This window comes from Nyctibius grandis, chromosome 9, assembly GCF_013368605.1.
Source record: "Nyctibius grandis isolate bNycGra1 chromosome 9, bNycGra1.pri, whole genome shotgun sequence".
NCBI lineage: Eukaryota > Metazoa > Chordata > Aves > Nyctibiiformes > Nyctibiidae > Nyctibius > Nyctibius grandis.
Genome location: NC_090666.1, coordinates 43,121,083 through 43,139,032, shown reverse-complemented (window position 1 = coordinate 43,139,032; position 17,950 = coordinate 43,121,083). Strand labels below are relative to the sequence as shown.

The 17,950-nt window shown below is 44.8% G+C and overlaps 1 protein-coding gene across 2 annotated transcripts in view; it reads right to left on the bottom strand.

Moving 5' to 3' along the window:
* Nucleotides 1-17,199, bottom strand: part of GPD2 (glycerol-3-phosphate dehydrogenase 2) — a 53,729-nt gene extending 36,530 nt beyond the window's left edge. The window contains exons 1-3 of one of the 2 annotated variants that reach the window (XM_068407274.1): nt 17,134-17,199; nt 7,179-7,286; nt 1,048-1,219 (exon numbers count right to left, since the gene is read on the bottom strand). In XM_068407274.1, coding sequence (XP_068263375.1) covers nt 1,048-1,219; nt 7,179-7,280 — 274 coding nt within the window. In that variant the 5' untranslated portion in view covers nt 7,281-7,286; nt 17,134-17,199. Of the gene's footprint in view, nt 1-1,047; nt 1,220-7,178; nt 7,287-16,923; nt 17,055-17,133 lie in introns of those variants that run through there. The other variant, XM_068407273.1, reaches the window with a different exon arrangement.
* Between the last annotated feature and the right edge of the window lie 751 nt (nt 17,200-17,950).

Sequence of the window (17,950 nt, the reverse complement as noted above, 5' to 3'; positions counted from 1 at the left end):
CAGATTTGACTTTTTATGTATCTACCAATGGTGCAGACCTTGCTGCTTTACCTAGTATCAAAATTATCACACCTTCTGGACAAGTGTCATCCAAATCAAGCTACAGAACACTCCTGGAGCCAGGTTTTGCTGCTTACTTCTGAGGTACATCTACAGGTTAAGGAACCTCAAGAACTTTATGGCTATCTACTATGTTTTACACTATATTTTTTTTTCTGTTTTAGTTCCAAAACCAGAAACAACATCTACAAACACAGACACAAAAGAAGGTTGGTTCTCTCTCTCATTGGCTGATTGTACTGAGAACAACTACTGAGAGAACACATTCCAAGACAAGCTCTCCTTACAAACGTCTTACACAGCTTCTTGGATAAAAATATAATGTTCTGTGGGAATATGGCATTTTAGTAGAACAGGAGTTGATGCTACAAGCCTCTCCCACAGAAGCAGTACCCATCCATTCTCATCCCTGTGTCTGAAGATCTGTTTTCATTCAACCTGTCAAATGACTTATTCTCTTTGAGAACTGTCACATTTGATCAGAACCTGCTGGCCAATTTCAAAGTTACTGGGTAAGGTGGATACACAGACAGAGCAGGTATTACCATCCTGCTTTTCCACCCCCTGAACAGAGTTTTTTACATCTCTGACCAACTGCACGAGCTATTGGGCAACATCTGCACATCTACTGGGCAACAACCAACTGTCACCGTGCAGAGTCTGCTCCTCATGCAGAAGTCACATAAAAAGCATTAGGTTAAACTCACTTCACCTTGAGCTTTCCCTAAATTAAGGCTACACATAAAGTTAACATCAATTCTGCTGCTTCTAGTAGCTTCTTAAACCAGTTACAGACTCTGCTGAAACAACAAAATACAATGACATTTTTTCTTCAAGCACATTTTAGCTTCTGAGAACAGAAGTTTATAAACCAGACACAGAGTACACCTTCTCTATCCTCAAGTACTTTTGAAAAGCCAATCTGATAAATTTATTATAAACCGTGTAATCCAAGAATAAGAATGCAATTAAATTTCCAAGCCTTACCTCTAGTGACTGCATCTAAAGCACAGCCGCATCCTGTTGCTCCTCCGCCTATAACAAGGACATCAAACTCACTTGTGGTTTGCAGTGCTAAAATTTGTTGTTCTCTTGTGGGGAAATGGCTCTTTATTGGAACAGTCACAGCTTCTGCAGCTTGAACATGCACAAAGGCACCCTACAAAGATTAAAAGCAACACATTTATTGTGTATACACACACATATGCGTACGTGTACACAGACACAACCAAATCACAGCATTTTCCATAACCATAAACTCACATATTCCCAGTCACTTCACCTATTTTTAATAATAATATTGTGTTAAAACATTATGAAGCAACAAATAGTACCAAAATCATGAAGGGCAGCACACAATATACTTCAATATAATGCCATACTCAAGTGCTACTACCTATATTAATTATTTCTAGGAATAGTCTCCTATGTCAAATGTTACAGGACGCTTGGGAAATATTTTAATAAACAGATACGTGGTTAGGCTCTCACCTCTCTACCAAAAAAGTCCATCAAAGATGAATGTACATTTTATATTTTAAAATTACTTGTACAGTGGCATTAATCTAAGCTCAAATTTGATCAGGTTCATGAGATGTGGTTTGCTGTCAAATATAGTATACTGAAACACCAGAGCAAGACCATCTTCATGTCCTTTTTTAAAATCTTATAAGCAAGGCAATTTATATCCTACAGCATGCTAAAATACAACTTTTGGTGCTCTGCATTTTGTTTGCCTGAGAGGAGGACTTTTATTAGTACCTAGCACTTCCAAAGGAACTGTTTTAACCACTACGGATTTGAAACACATCTGTGAAAACAAATAAACACCTACCCTACCCAGACCAGGACAGGAGAACTAATTGACTGATTCAGAATGGACCAAAATAAACCAACAGGAAATTAAGAATTAACATTTTCAGAGCTTCCTGAGAATTATAAACACTTTCAACACAAGAAAACCCTGTTTAAACCCTATAGTCTAAGGTCTGAGCATGATCCAGTCTTTAGTTCCAATGGCAGACCTAAACTGATGTAAAATAGCTCGTGTCCAGATCTCCTAAACTTGAAAAATACAAATTCAAGTGACAAAACACAAAATACTACTTTCTTACTATCATCTAAACCAATCTGTCTAATCTCCTTCCATCCACTGCTTACAACATGCAAGGAAGCTCTCTCATTTAAGTTTTTATTTCCAAACATCCCTCGAATAGTGAACTAAGCAAGTTGTTCAGTTATAGAAATAACTTTATTGCTCACTGCACCGTATTAACAGCCAACCCAGCCATGCACAAGGAGCCTGAACTCACATTACACGGTGCAGACCACCTAAGTGGCTTTGTTCAGAATTATTTGCTCCTTCTTCAGCAGTATGATGATTGAAATGCATTATTTCAGTGCTCCCATCACTGCTACACAACTGAAAATAAAATCTAATAACTAGTTGCCACGTCTAAAGGAAGTGCTTATTCAAAAGGTAATTAATGATCAAGTTCATCCTGTAATCATGGATTACATTGACTAGAATGCAAGTGGCTCATTCAAATTACACAGGATAGCAGCAACCACTCATTGCACGTGTGTTACAACTCAAGGAAAATAAGAGAATACAAGAAAAAACAAATTCAGAGCTCAAGAAGTACCAGCATCCTTGGGTTTTGGCTATATTTTTGGGGGTTTTTTTTGGGTTTTTTGGGTTTTTTGTTTGTTTGTTTGTTTTTTAACCACACTAGGTACAACAAATGGCCTGCAGTAAAACAGAGTCCCAAGCAGTTAGCCACTGGTATAGCAAGAGTGGAGAGATTAGCACTGCAATACAAGCACAGCGATTAGCGCACTAGGAATTGATATAGATATGATTCATCTTGCTGTCAATTAAATGTGAGAGTGAAGAAAAGCTGCATACAGGGATTCCATCTGCAATAACCTGATTAGTTTGGCAGTGAACAAGTATGTTTACTGAAATAAGCAATTGCTGTTTATATCTACAATTTCTCAGGCAAGAGTTCCTTGAATGGTTTTGATTACACTCTTAGCAAGAAGAAATTTAGTTTGGCAGTTTGAATTCAATCATGAAGTTATAAAGTGATCTAGTAATCCATAAGCAAGCATTCTTGTTTATTTGCTCATGTAAATCTCCAGGTCGTTTTGCAGAGTCAAATGCATCATCCTCATTCATTAAAATAGGGAAATAATTTAAAAAAAGAACACAAAAGCAGGCCCAACGCACTATCATATTATCATTCCACTGGATTCACCTTGCTGAGCAATTCCTACTGACCAACAGTGTACTTGCACACCAAAAAGCCAGAAGGATTGTCTGGTGGGCTTAGGAAGAGACAGCAATGTCCTACAGCTCCAAACCAAAGCGATGCATTAAAATAAAGGCACAAAAAGCGACAATGCAGTGGTGCAGTCAGCACCTATGGGAATGCTGAGAAACTGGAAAGCAAAAGGAACTGGTATTTCCATTTCTCTGTCACCATTAACGCTAGAAACACTGGTGAAACAGCTAGCAAAGGCTGGCTGCCTCAACTTTGCCATTCAGGTGGCTGAATATTTGAGGCCAAATCAATCAATTATGCACACAGCTTGTGTATTTTATGTCTCAGAGGGGTCCAACTTCATCTCAGATGCAATTTTTCTTTTCAGGAGCTTGTGATTGGCAGTCAACATAGCATATACTGATTTGAGAGTTCCTGTATTGATTAATATGGAATTAATTTACAGTGGTAGCACTGAAAAAAATGTAAGAGTCCATACACACTTTTGCTTTATCTGAAAACAGTTTAGGAGGGACTAGTTTCTTCAGACTTCTGCACTCCCTGCTGTGAAGAGTTCCCCCACTGTCTTCTTTTCTCTGGAAAGGAGTTTTCTTTTTAATCTAACCAGACACCTCCTTGTCAGGCTTCTGCACTTGCCCTCAACAGCTGAAGTCAGTAAAGCTGCACAAAAGCTTGACCAGCTTTAAGGTAATGGTTATTCAATATGAAAGAACCACTCCTGTGTTTACTGAAAGGGGTTTTGCTTGAATTAGTGTCATTCCCACTTATTCCCTTGCACACAACATTAAACTAACCCAGCTTATTAATTCAGAAAATATCCCAGTGATCAGGTTACTATAAAAGACACCGAAGTGCAATACTCATCTATCAGCCTATGAGTTAAATCCAACAGCAGCTCTATCATGTCAACACGTGTTTGCATCCTCCTTTTGCTCAGTAGGAACTGTGTGTTGTCAAAAAACCCAACTCACAATAAGGACAATTCACTAAACTCCTTGTGTGCCTGCATGTGCCATACACAGAGGTATATTCTCAGGTTATATCGCCTCGATTGCTGCTGCAGAAGTGTGCTCCAAAACGTCAGCACATGTGTGTGTGTATAGAAAAATAAATTGGGATAAAAATCTTGAAGACCAGGACAGATCTGAATGAATGGAGTGTTTATTTCCGAGGTGTAACCACTTTACAGCTGTTTACATATGAGGTTAACTGTGCCCTTCTCCTCAGTTAGGCTTCCACTCTCAAACCCGGCAATGACAATTCAAATTTCAACATCAGAAATCACCAACACTCATCCCTTTTAGGAGACAAACCACTCCCTAGCACGCTCGACTAACAAATCCAAATGACCTCTCATCCATTCCCCAGAACCAGAACTTCACCACCCTTCAGCTTCTCCCTTGGAATTACCTGGGACAGCCAAGTTTCACAGAAACATCAAACACCAGCTGAGTGAACATGGAAAACACAGACAGATCAACCAGACTGTGTGTTCAGGATTATTAGCCAGCAGAGGCCTTTGTTCTTTACCTGGGTGCCCCCAATTCCAGGATTCCACGGCACAGACATCCAGTCACTGAGTGAAGTAACACGAACACGGGTAAAAAAACTGAGCATTTTATTTCTGTCTTATTATGTGATGGATTCTGCTCTTGAAATAACAAGAGATTTCCTACAATGTGTAGCCAATTAGTGCACATCTTGGGGCAATATCCTTCTCTGGCAAAGGAAGACAAGATCTTTGCCCTAGCATATATTTGATTGGCAGGCATTATTAAAAAGAGGACACGTGGGCTGGGGGACATGCCCACAGCTTAGATATGTCAACACAACAAATGGACTGTCCTTCGTGTCAATCCCTTCAGTTATGTTCCACCTGCTGCCCTGTATTAGGTGTTTAAGGCAGCAGCTTTAAGGGACATCACGTGGGAAATGTGCAAGTTAGTACAACATGAAAACAACATGCTGTTCACTTGACAGATCCATTTGCTTACACATATGCTGGAAATTTTCAGATCCTTTGTAGACTGATCCTACACAATAGGTTTAGAAATTGGAGGACAAGTGGTTATTTCATTTTAACACCATGATCACCTTCTGTAAAACTGGTGTTTAATCTGTCTCTGGAAATTCCTAAAGGCCATCCCTTGCCAGAAAAATGGGAATTCCCTGAATTCTGCAATACCCCATATACAAGGGAGCTATCCAGAACACTCTTCCCTTCCAACTCCTTCTCTTATTTAACAGTCCTAAAATCTGAAGCTGCCATTTCTGACAGTAATGAAGCCAGATTGTAAAACCCTGTGATAAAGGCTCCAGAGAGAGTTAGAACCCGTATTATCAGCTAGGTGCAAGACAGGCAGCCCAACGGGAAGCTCACTTTAAATGCTAGGTTTTATATTCTGCACCAGTATTTGAAGCCATAAGGATCCTGCCTTATCCACCTCCCAGCTAGGTTCCCCAGAAATGACTCACCCATTTGCTTCACCAGTACCTCAGCTGCTACGCCTCCTCCCCACAGAAACAGCCAGAAGATTCACATTATCCTTTATCCAGACATAACACACATCTTCACGGAGCTCAGTGAAGACTGTCTCCCATCACCCACTGTTTTACCTTCAACTAGACCATTAAGATCCACTTCTATTTTCAGTTGCCCAATTTGACTGGCAGCTCGTAGTAAATGTGTGGTAACTAAAGCAGTTCACAGAGTAACAGCCTGTCTAGGTAAAGGGCTGACTGATTATGACATTTCTAAGGTGGGAAGCAGAAAACACCACGCGAAATGAGCACCTGCTCACCTAGCTGCTCAGACTGATGCCTTCTCAAAGGAAGGAGGAGGTAGTTCCTTGGGCTTAAGCTTTTTCCAAACCCAGATCAAAGCAAATCAGGCCAGAGCTCTGCCTACACCTACTTCAACCATTTCACAGAACACCGACTGCAAATATTGTTGGCCCAATGCGAGGTGCCAGCCTCACAGCCCACGTTTAACACAAGATCAGAAGACATGTTCCCTTACACACATCTACTAAGCCCAGACATGGTTATTTTATAAAACCCTACAGCACAGCACAACTGCATTCAAACAATGGCCTTTTATTTCTCTAAGACAAAGTAGTTGTTGACCCACACCTCTGCCTAAAACCAGTCCACAACTCACGTTCCTTTTGCTGATTTCTCCTTGGCTTCTGCATTGAGAAGCGAGTGAAAGAGCACAGTGACTTCAACTCTGCTGTGAGGAGCAGATATGCCAATGAAATCTATTTTCTACAACAGCAAGAATCAATCCACAAACTGACACCGGAATCTACTGCATCTCTTTCTGCTACCACTACTTTACTTTTAACAGTAAGTCTCCAACATCACCCTTCACTGCTTGGGGAATTTATTCTGCCCCTGTGCCTTAGTTACCTGGAAGACAGCACAGAACTGGGCCTCGAGCCTACCAGCACCTAGGTTGTGCCCAGCCAGATCAGAGGTAGTGCTGGTGGTTTCACTTCAAGCTTCTAAGGTCAAAAATACTGTCCAAACTCAGTGCTTCTACTTCCATCAGTACTTTCCACTCCTCCTGCAGCTACGTAAAATCCCCAGCAGTACACAAAGGTCATTTTTTAACCACGAAAAATGATTTACAAGAATCTCACTTCCCCCTGGTTAAAGACCTACGATAGTGAAACATGGTTTAATGCCATCCTCCAGATTAGCACCTACCAAATCAAGCTGAGAGGCTCTTGGCATTCCCTTCCAAACAAAACTATTCATATAAGCCTAACATACGCTCAAACAGATTTTAAGTTTCATATTTTATCAGAAATCATAATTAATACTTACGTGTTTGTTTCTATACTGAGAAAATTGAGAGAGGCCAAAAACTGTTGCTATGGCACCTCCTCCAATGAGAGCAGTTCCTTTCACTGCCTTCTGAAATGCCATTTTTTACTGTAAGAAAAGAAGATAAAAATTAACAGGCAGTTTTACCATGTCAGAATCTAGGCTATGCAGAATGGACCATTTGCAGAAACTAATGACAATGTTGTGACAAGTTGAAACTTAGGGTAGCAATATATTAATTAGCGATTTTCATTGCAGTATTAATGATGTCTAAACAAAGTCTAGACAGAGGCAAGCCAGAATGCTCTGGTCTTTGCTGTGAAAGCTGAATGACAAAGAGTATTTAGCTGTACAAGTAGACGTACACACACTCCCCATTTGAAGTCTAAGTACTCGTACACGTGATGAGTGCTTACAACACTGTGGCAAAAGCAGAACAAGAACACCCTGCCACCAGCCAGATGGCCACCAAGTCCTTATCAACAGAACAGCTGATCTGCTTGACAAGACCACCTTTAGGCACACTTCTGTCCCATCAAACTATTCCTACAGCCACATTTGCCCAACAGCACTCCGTCCTGCTTCCCAGCCAGGAATTATGATCCCAGTGTTCACTGTACACCAGCAAAGCCTGTCCTACCCAGGAAAGGGGGAGAAGCGATGCACTGATGGTCAGGAATCTGGTCCTTCGATGAGAAGCAGCAGCAGAGACAGCAGACAAGATTAAGTGGCTTGAAACAAGTGCAGAACTTGTTGTCTAGCTACAGACAGTTTAAAACTAGCCCTATGTGGGTCAAGCAAATTCTTAAAAGACCCAGTGTTCGGATACTGAATGAAAAATTTGCATGGAACTGACCTGAATCTTAAGCAGGCACAACCTAATCCATCTTCCCCGCACCACGGCAGCTCGCACCGCATTAGAAACAACATACATCAAGTGTGAAGGGCTCCCATCAGCGCTCCAAGCCCTCCACTTATGAAGACATCTCTGTCCAAGCCCCAGATTCACCCAGCAGCCTCCACACAAGAGATTTAGTTAAGGCTTAAAGCAGAAGCAGGCGGCGTGTCCAGCCCCATGCCAACACCAGAACACCAGCGAGTTTACAAGGCGGCAGGAGCAGCCCCGCGCCAGGAGCAGGCAGCCTACACCCAACACCAAACATGTTTAAGACACGAGCCAAGAGAATTTCATTTTTACAATGGTATAGATCTAAACTTCATCCCCTGTGCACTTTAATTGCAGCACACTCAGTGTGGCGGTGGGAACTCCACGCACAACTACTGTAAGCAAGCATTCAATGTACAGATGTTGTATGTACGTACTATATGCAAGTGATTATTGCACAGAGGGCCAAGACTTGCAGCTTCCCACAAAGAGCAGCATGGGTGCTCTTGAAGATTCCCACCACAACCACCCTTCTTGGTACGTATGTAGAGCATCACATATCCCATTTACTTCATACCATCGCAGCAGAGTGCCTCAGAGTCAAACCCTACCCTGTAGGCTTGTCCCACCCCCCAAATTAAAAAATAAAAACTAACAGATTTAAGGCTTAGCTGATGGTTAAGACAGTCTTTTGTAATATCACTCCTACATACCTGAAAATGCCTATGGATACTCAGAATCACAGAATCAGCCAGGTTGGAAGAGCCCTCTGGGCTCATCGAGTCCAACCGTTGCCCTGACGCCACCATTGCAACTAGACCCTGACACCACCATGGCAACTAGACCAGGGCACTAAGTGCCATGGCCAGGCTTTTCTTAAACCCCTCCAGAGATGGGGACTCCACCACCTCCCTGGGCAGCCCCTTCCAATGGCTAATGACCCTTGCTGAGAAGAAATGCTTCCTAATGTCCAACCTGAACCCCCCCTGGCGAAGCTTGAGGCTGTGTCCTCTTGTCCTAGCGCTGGTTGCCCGGGAGAAGAGGCCGACTCCCACTGCGCTACAACCTCCCTTCAGGTAGTTGTAGACTGCACTAAGGTCACCTCTGAGCCTCCTCTTCTCCAGGATAAACACCCCCAGCTCCCTCAGCCGTTCCTCGTAGGTCAGACCCTCCAGACCCAATGAAGTCATAACACAATATGAAATTCAGTACTGCACAAGAATTAAAACGTGCAGCTGGAAAACTTGCCCTGCCATCACCACACTCATCATCTCCTGCAAAATAAAAAAAGAACTAAGACAATGAACATCAGTTCACATACCATCTATAGCCGCACAAAGCATATGGTGACGGTGAATACGTACACATCATCCAAGCACTCTGTGTACTACACACTTCTACCATAAGGTTTCTTCAAGTCGCTAGGAGAATAACTCATCCTTCAGACTGCAAACTGGTGCCAGTCTTGAAGCAGTCTCGCACACCTTACGCAGCAGCAAAGAAGTCACTTCAAATAAGAGCATGAAACCCTCACAAGTGCCTGTTCTGGGAACACAATATGCTCTAGGATCCAAGGGAGTTTAAAAAGAACACATTAGCATCTTCCAACAGGCCAGCCTACGTGTCTGTAGAGATGCTGGCTTTCAAGAAAACAAATGGGAGCGTACCCTTCCAATGTCTTACCAAGTTCAGGAAGAAAGGGTGATGGCTGAAGCACAAATCCCTACTTATCCCCATTCAACTAAACTCTTCAAAAGTTCATTAACTATGAACAAACTCATGGAGAGCCCCAGCTGAGCAGGTGGTGTTCGATGGCAAGCGCAGTCCAACGGGCTCCAAGCCAAAGGCTGAGCACCCGCACCTCCCACGGCACAGCACGGCACCCTCTGCCCAAGGTCAAACCGAGCTGTGGAGGGGCAGACAGCAGGACCAGGGGCACCGAGAGCACGGCCGAGACTCACCCCTGCTTCTTGTCCCCCTTCAGCCTTGCCTGAGACTTCACTTTGAAGACCAGGCACACACCTACCAGAGTTAAACCATGACACTGTCATTGAGTAGGACCAGAAGAGCAGCACAAGGTATACAAACCACTGACCAAATAAAAACTAACAGATTTAAGGCTTAGCTGATGGTTAAGACAGTCTTTTATAATATCACTCCTACATACCTGAAAATGCCTATGGATACTCAGAATCACAGAATCAGCCAGGTTGGAAGAGCCCTCTGGGCTCATCGAGTCCAACCGTTGCCCTGACACCACCATGGCAACTAGACCCTGACACCACCATGGCAACTAGACCAGGGCACTAAGTGCCATGGCCAGGCTTTTCTTAAACCCCTCCAGAGATGGGGACTCCACCACCTCCCTGGGCAGCCCCTTCCAATGGCTAATGACCCTTGCTGAGAAGAAATGCTTCCTCATGTCCAACCTGACCCTCCCCTGGCCAAGCTTGAGGCTGTGTCCTCTTGTCCTGTTGCTGTCCAGAGAGTTAAGTAACCCACAGGGAACATTTCTCAGCAAACCAGCTGAGTATTGGTGAAGATTCACAGGGACATTAGCTTAAACTTCTAGCTATTAAAGGATTCCCAATAAGAAGAAATAGGCTTTAAACCTGAAAGGAAACAAAGTGGGGGACGGGGAAGTTCTCGTTACATGAAATGGAAACTTCACAAAAAAAAATCTATCAGGACAAGTTCACGCTTTCAGTTTCCAAAACTTACAAAAAGTTAATGCAAACTGTCGTCGTAGTAGGAACCACTCCCTCCCGCAGCGCGTCTCTTAACCAGCAGTTCAGAGTCCCACTCACGTTGACATAAAGCAGCACGCAGCAGCCACTTCCAGGGGAAGCTGCCACTCCAGAGCCCAGGCTGGTGACCAGTGAGGTCGCTGGGTGAACCCCACAAGCTGAATCACAGAATCAACCAGGTTGGAAGAGCCCTCTGGGATCATCGAGTCCAACCATTGCCCTGACACCACCATGGCAACTAGAGCAGGGCACTAAGTGCCATGGCCAGGCTTTGCTTAAACCCCTCCAGAGATGGGGACTCCACCACCTCCCTGGGCAGCCCCTTCCAATGGCTAATGACCCTTGCTGAGAAGAAATGCTTCCTAATGTCCAACCTGAACCTCCCCTGGCGAAGCTTGAGGCTGCGTCCTCTTGTCTTATCGCTGGTTGCCCGGGAGAAACACACACCCTGGGCCTCCCGCACCATGGGCAAGGGCTCTGCTTCCTCAATTAATACACTTCTACAAGGCAGGATTCTTCTGCTTCACTTTCAGCCCCACATTTACAAACCTAAAAGCTCACAAAGCACAACTTACAACCTGTTCTTTAAAGTGATTTCAACTCCTGTCTTGAGCAGATGCTTCTGAACAGCGTGCCCCACGTGACAAACATCTGCCACCCCGCAGTCCTCATCAGATCCTAGGGGTGACTTGCCTGCCTTAGTTCCTGCACTGCCCAGAGCGTTGGCTGGATCCTGTTGTGAGCTGTGTGACTCTGTGCAGGCCAGCATGCATGGAGGTACCTCCCAGGGGAGGCCGGGTGGCTGAAAGGGAAGCGCTGCAATAACTGTACTCAAGTACTTTCATTATTAAGCTATCAGGCTGGATCTAAGCAGTACGTGGCCAAAGCTGGGGGAAAGAATCAGAGGAATGATGGAAGAGGGAGGGAAGGGGAATGGTGGAACATTCAGATGCAGAATCGCGAGTTGGAGATCAAAGGAAGATGACTAGTTTTGCAAAAGTGAAGAGACAGATGGATACAAACTGTGGAGCTTAGCAATAGGAGTGTGTGACGCCCTGTATGCTGCCATCAGACATGGTGTATGAGACGCAAAACCTGTTAAATTAAGAGAAGGAATCCAATCTGTTATGTTGTATATCTGTGTGCTTTATGAGGGCATTACCATGGAACCTGGGTGCTTCACACTCCATTTTAAACGAACACATCTAATAAAGCGAGTCACTCAATGGAAGACTTAAAAATAGAAAACTTATAATCATCACCACTACAGTTTGCATAATTTGCTACTGGCACAGTCACATTGTCTAACTCAATCTTTCTCATTCCTTCCAAAAGCTTCTCAGGTAAGTTTTGGATGGTGAGAGCTCCAGACTGAGGTCCCTCCAGGCTGAGTTGAGTCTTGCACTGCCCCTGGTTCTCCAAAGAGCCGAAGCACCCCCCTTAACAACATCACCCCCCAGCTCTCTCGTTTGCTTTCTAAAAGGCTGAAGTGGCTCATGCTACATTACATGGGATGTCAGACCATTCCAACCAAAGCAAGCATCTTAGAAGCAAGGGATTAAAGCTTAAACCAACCAAACCTGAAGATGCTTCCCCTGCAGCACTCCTGACAGCCATCAGGCATCTCTCTCCTCAGCTGATGGGGGTCTAACCTCCTGGGCTGCCCTGCACTGCTTGTTACCCAGCCAGCAACAGCAGCAAACAAGAGAACAAAGCAGCACACCTTGAAGGGCAACCAAAGCTCGTTATCTCCCTCACCAGCACAAGCCTGGGCCACTGACTCACACACTCGTGACTTCTACATGGAATTACTGTAAGCCGTATCTATAATGAAGCCACACACCAAGAAAGCATTCCAGTGGGTACAAAACATGGTATGATGGCAGAGTCCATCCTCCAGATCCTCTCCTAAAGCCTCCCTGGGTTCTTAAACACAAGTTACAGCACTTTAATTAAAGTAATTATCCAAGAACTACCTCACCAACCAAGCACAGAAACATAACCCACAATATCTGGACAGCTCACAGGGTTACAATAAGCTACAGACCACACCACAGATTTGTAGGTTCCTGGACACAGAGCCTAAAACCCCAAAACCCCACAGGCCACCCTGCACTAGTAAGTGGAAGCAAAGCAGCAGTTCCCCATATGGAGAAAATCCTTCCCACGCTCCAGCACAGGCAACTAGCTCAGCTATCATGCCCAAAAGTAGTTGCAGCGCTTGTTGTGCACAAAAATAAAGGAAAAACAACAAAAAAAAATAGGCATGCGATCCTCATTTCTCCTCTTGGTCCCCACTGCTTCCAACCACTTAATTTGCTTTTTGTACTCAGCTACCAAGATCTCCCCCCACCCACCAGGGAAGGAGGGAGCATTAGATGATATCCCAATTGCTTTCAGCTGGTTCCTACAAGGAACAAACTTTTTGGGCCTCCCTTTCCACTACTTGTATTTTTAACATAACCACTTCTTTTTCTTCTGTTTCATCACCCTCCTACAAAAAAAAATGCCTTACAGATAACGAGGGGAAAGAGTCTGATTTGTAAATCTCTCTTGGAATTTCAGATAGTAATAATTCTGCCAGAGAAAGCAGTATGTTTTTGGGAATGAGGCAATGCTTACAGCCGATGGCTGTAATCCCAAGCACCATACCCAACAACTAACAGGAACACAAAGAAACACTGAGGTCACCACTATTTTGAGCTTTCCCACCATACAAACATCATAATATATTTATCAACCTTTATCATAAAAGTATTTCAATTCCCTCCTGCCCTATTGAAATATTACTTCAAAATCCGCCCAGGAGCAGGAAACCTAGCCTCCAGCCTGATTACTGACTAAATTTCTGTACTTTTTTGTTCTTGTACCAACACTGTCTTTAGCTTAAATAGTTCAAACAGTCACTCTTGCTTTCTGTAGTGGTGGGGGTGAGCATCAGCCATAAAACCCACCACACACACAATGCAAACTCGCAAACCCTGTAAACCAGTTAGTGTAGTTAGAAAGAAATGTTAGATACAGTTAATTTACAGGTGTTCACCCTTTTTCCTGATATCCTTCTCTCCCCTCATATCGAGTGCAGATATTTGGTTAGGCCACCAATTCACCTTGATCCTAATACTGAACTGCACCCACAGTTTTCTTCCCCCATCCCCTGGTCAAACACTAAAGGAGAAAGGATTAGAAAACAAGGTGTTCTGCTTATTACAAGACTGGACATAGACCTGCATATACAAACAGGTGCCTGCTCAAAAAATAACTACAAATTAGGTGATTACTTAGGTGTGTCAAGGAAGTAGCCTAGTTTTATATACTGGAATAAAGATCGAAACCTGATAGTACATGCAAATCTAACCCCAGAGGAGGTACATGCATTCAATATAATTTTGAAATCAGAATCAACACTTGGTTTGAGAAACACTTCGCTAAGAAAAAAAAAGGCACAGTCCAAGACTTTGTACCCAGCCAGTAGAGAAAGGACAATCTGGGCTTCACCACCATCATCAGGGTGTAAGTCAGGGCGAGTTCATCTGGCACTTGGAAATCCCTTTGAGACAGGGCCACACGTTTGCTCACAGATAGTTATTTAGGGATACGGAATGTTTCTAAAAGCAATGCCGTGACACTGTAGAAGAGTTTTGATTACAAATTGTTTGTTCATTATGTAATAAAAATTGTTTTTTACAGTAATGCTTTTTGGATGAAATGGGCTACATCTACGTTAGCTGCAGTGGGCCCCTAAAGCAAAGTGCCTGTTGCTGAGTACGCAGCCTCCATGGTCTCTGTGCTCCACATCCTTTACTCCCAGCCCATATATTTTAGAAGAGGCAAAATAATTCCTTTAAGTCCTGTTTGCCAGCATGTAGACAAGCATTATGATAAAAGTAAGCTGTTGCTTAACGGAGCTACTTCCAAATGTAAACCCTTGTTTTGAAACCATCAAGATATTTACATGGGAAAGCAGAAAGTAACAATTGCAAACTGACTGTGGAAAGAGCACAATTCCTTCAAATATTTGCTAAAGCTTGCAGAGACTTGTGTGAAGACAAAGTAGATGGCAGAAAGGAACCTGTATGAGCTTTCATTTGGAAAACTGGTTTGCATTAATGGCCTTTGAACCTACCACATCCATCCAGCTTTCCGAATTTCTAGCAGCGACAGATTACCAGGTAGAAATGGATCTCTAAAGAAAATATTACATTATGTAAGAAGGGCCTTGCTCACACAGTTATTACAAGTATGCTCCTGTCCGTGCATACATGTGCAGACACATAATTAAGCAAAACAAAGTGTATATCCATATATATACAACCAAAGTAACACTATAAATTAGATGCGAGGTGTGTGTATAATTTTTCACACGCGCTTACTCAAAACTTTCATCCAAAGTCAGACTAAATAAAACTGGTAAACGGCTAACATTAAAATTAATAATATTCTGGTTACTGCTATTATAGATGAGCCAGATCTTGCCTTAGCTATGAACCCTTAAAGATCTTGAAATATCAGATTGAGTCTTTACTAGCTGTCAGTCACTGCTCATCACTAAACATTTCCAAGGAACCATACCTACAAATAAGTGAGAAAATTAAAAGGTCTGATTAACTTCAATTAAAAATACACCACGCTCCTAACAGCTGCGTCCCCAAGCTTGCTTCTTAGCCATGGTCAGAAGATTATCTTACAGAGGGACTTCAGAGCCTTCAGGTCAACATCCGTGTAATTACACTTGAGCAAACCTCTCACACAGGGAAACTTTCTGGGTGGAAACCCCATCGCAGAAGAGCAGCCATGGTTCAAAGAGAGCTCAGTACAGCAGCAGACTGCAAACACAGAGAATCAAAACAAGACACAGGAGAAGTCTAGTCACAACCTGAGAACCACTGGAAGACAAATGCAAGAGTCTGTAGCGGTAACACATTCACGTGTCCACAGCACTCCAAGTCTTCCAGAGAAAGTAGTCCTTGCCTCCAGCAAGCCTGGAGACATGATCCTGCTGTACACTCGATGCCTTTGCCCCTCCAGAAAGCTGAGCACAGCTGCAGCAGGCACAACTCTCTGACCCGAGGGCCTCTTACAGCAGTGAAGAGACTAAAAAAGACTAAAGGGTAGCGAGGAGTGGGGCAGAGAAGAAAAGTGGAGCTACTTCAGAGTGGAGAAGGTAGAGCCCCGGCTTCCTAGCGGTGCGTGGAAAGGAGCTCGCTTTCAATGCGCCTTTACTACCGGTTTACAACAAAGAGTAAGCTCAGCAGGTGGTAAATCTGTAAGGCTGTTTTAAACTCAAGGTCTCCACACACACACACTTTTATTATCTTTTCCTGCAGCAATGGGCTTACAAATGTTTACTGAAGTGATTGGTTAGAAGAGATAAGGACTTGAAAAAGTTTTAAGAGTTCCTTGTTACATGGATACACTCTCAGAAATGGACCCAGGTTCAACACAAGTGAAAAGTAACTGCTTTCATTTTCCAACCCTCGGTGTAACTACAGCGAGGCTATTCTTTGCCCAGCATTCACATTTTCTTAATAATAGGAGACGGTGTATTCTACCAGCTCGATTTGAAAAACAAAATGTAGTGAAAGAGTTCTGCAAACCCCCTGTTTGTTGTGTACAGATACCTACTCACGTGCAAACAGGTATTCACAACCAGAGACACCAGGGCTGTGTCTCCGGTTATCAGGACACTCTCGGGGAGCCCAGGGTGACAACACAGACAAACAGGACAGCTGCCAACGCCTTTATACTACTCCCATAAAACAGCCACACACTCAGGTTTTTGGTCCCTCTTTCCATCCAAAAGCTTAATTAAAACAGAGGGGAGGGGGCTGAGAGCCCTCGGTGGTGTAAGCTCCTACGGTACTTTGCAAAAGTACGATCTGGAGAAGAGGGATAGTAACGACGCGTTTGCTACACACTGATAACACAGGCGAGAGCTGAACCCGCGCTGCCAACACGTGTGTCCCGCACACCGAACCGCGCTCCCGCAGCCGAGCCGAGCCGTGCCGGGTCCCCCGGCGAGCGCCCACAACCGCCCCCCAAACCCACCCCCGACACAGGGCCCGCAGCCGGCCCTGCACCCCCCCGCTCCCCGAAACCGACCGCCACTCACCGCAGGAGCCCGGCCGAGCCCGCGCCCCTCTCCGCGCTGCTCGCCGGCCGGCGGGAGGAGATGGAGGGCGGGCGGCCGAGCTTCCTGCACGCCTCCTCCGGCCGCGGGCACGCCTCGCTTCGCCTCCAGCGGCTCTGCCAGCCGGCCCCCCCTCCTTCCCCGCTCCGCCTCAACCACCCGCCGCACCTCCCCGCCCTACCCGCCGCCTACCCCGAGCCGCAGGCCGGTTCTCCTCCGGAGGGGAAGCCGCGCTAGGCCCCGCCACTGCGGCCTAGACCCCCCCTCCCGCGCCGGCGGGACCCCGCGCTATATTTAAGGGCGTCGCGGCCCTTCACGGCCCCTCCTCCGGCTCGGGCTGCGGGGGCGGCGGAGCCAGGCCCACGCGTGGGCCTCCGGCCTGCTCAGGCAGCTTTGGATGCGTTTATCATCTTTTCTGAGGAATTCTGGTGGTGGTTCGCTTTTGGGTCACAGAGAGGTTTCCTCCCTACAAATAACAGATCCGTTTACATTATATTAGTGGCTATTTATCTTTCCCGGCTTGCCTGGTGGGTTAAAGTGCAGTGCAGTGCAGTGGAGAGAGAAGACCTTTCCGACACATCTCTTGATCTGTGGTAAAGCCATAATATTCATAAACTGGGTGATTCATAGAATCATAGAATAATTTAGGTTGAAAGGGACTATAAAGATCATCTGGCTCCAACCCCCCTGCCACGGGCAGGGACACCTTCCACCAGACCATGTTGCTCCCAGCCCCATCCAGCCTGGCCTTGAACACTGCCAGGGAGGGGGCAGCCACAGCTGCTCTGGGCAACCTGGGCCAGTGTCTCACCACCCTCACAGGAAAAGAATTTCTTCCTAATATCTAACCTAACTCTACCCTCTTCCAGTTTAAAACTGTTACCCCTCATCCTATCACCACATGCCCTCGTAAATAGTCCCTCTTGATGATTCACAGAGGAAATCCTAGAACACAAAAATGCTAAATCTCTGAGGATCCACCTTTGAAAAAAATAGGTGGTGCATAATG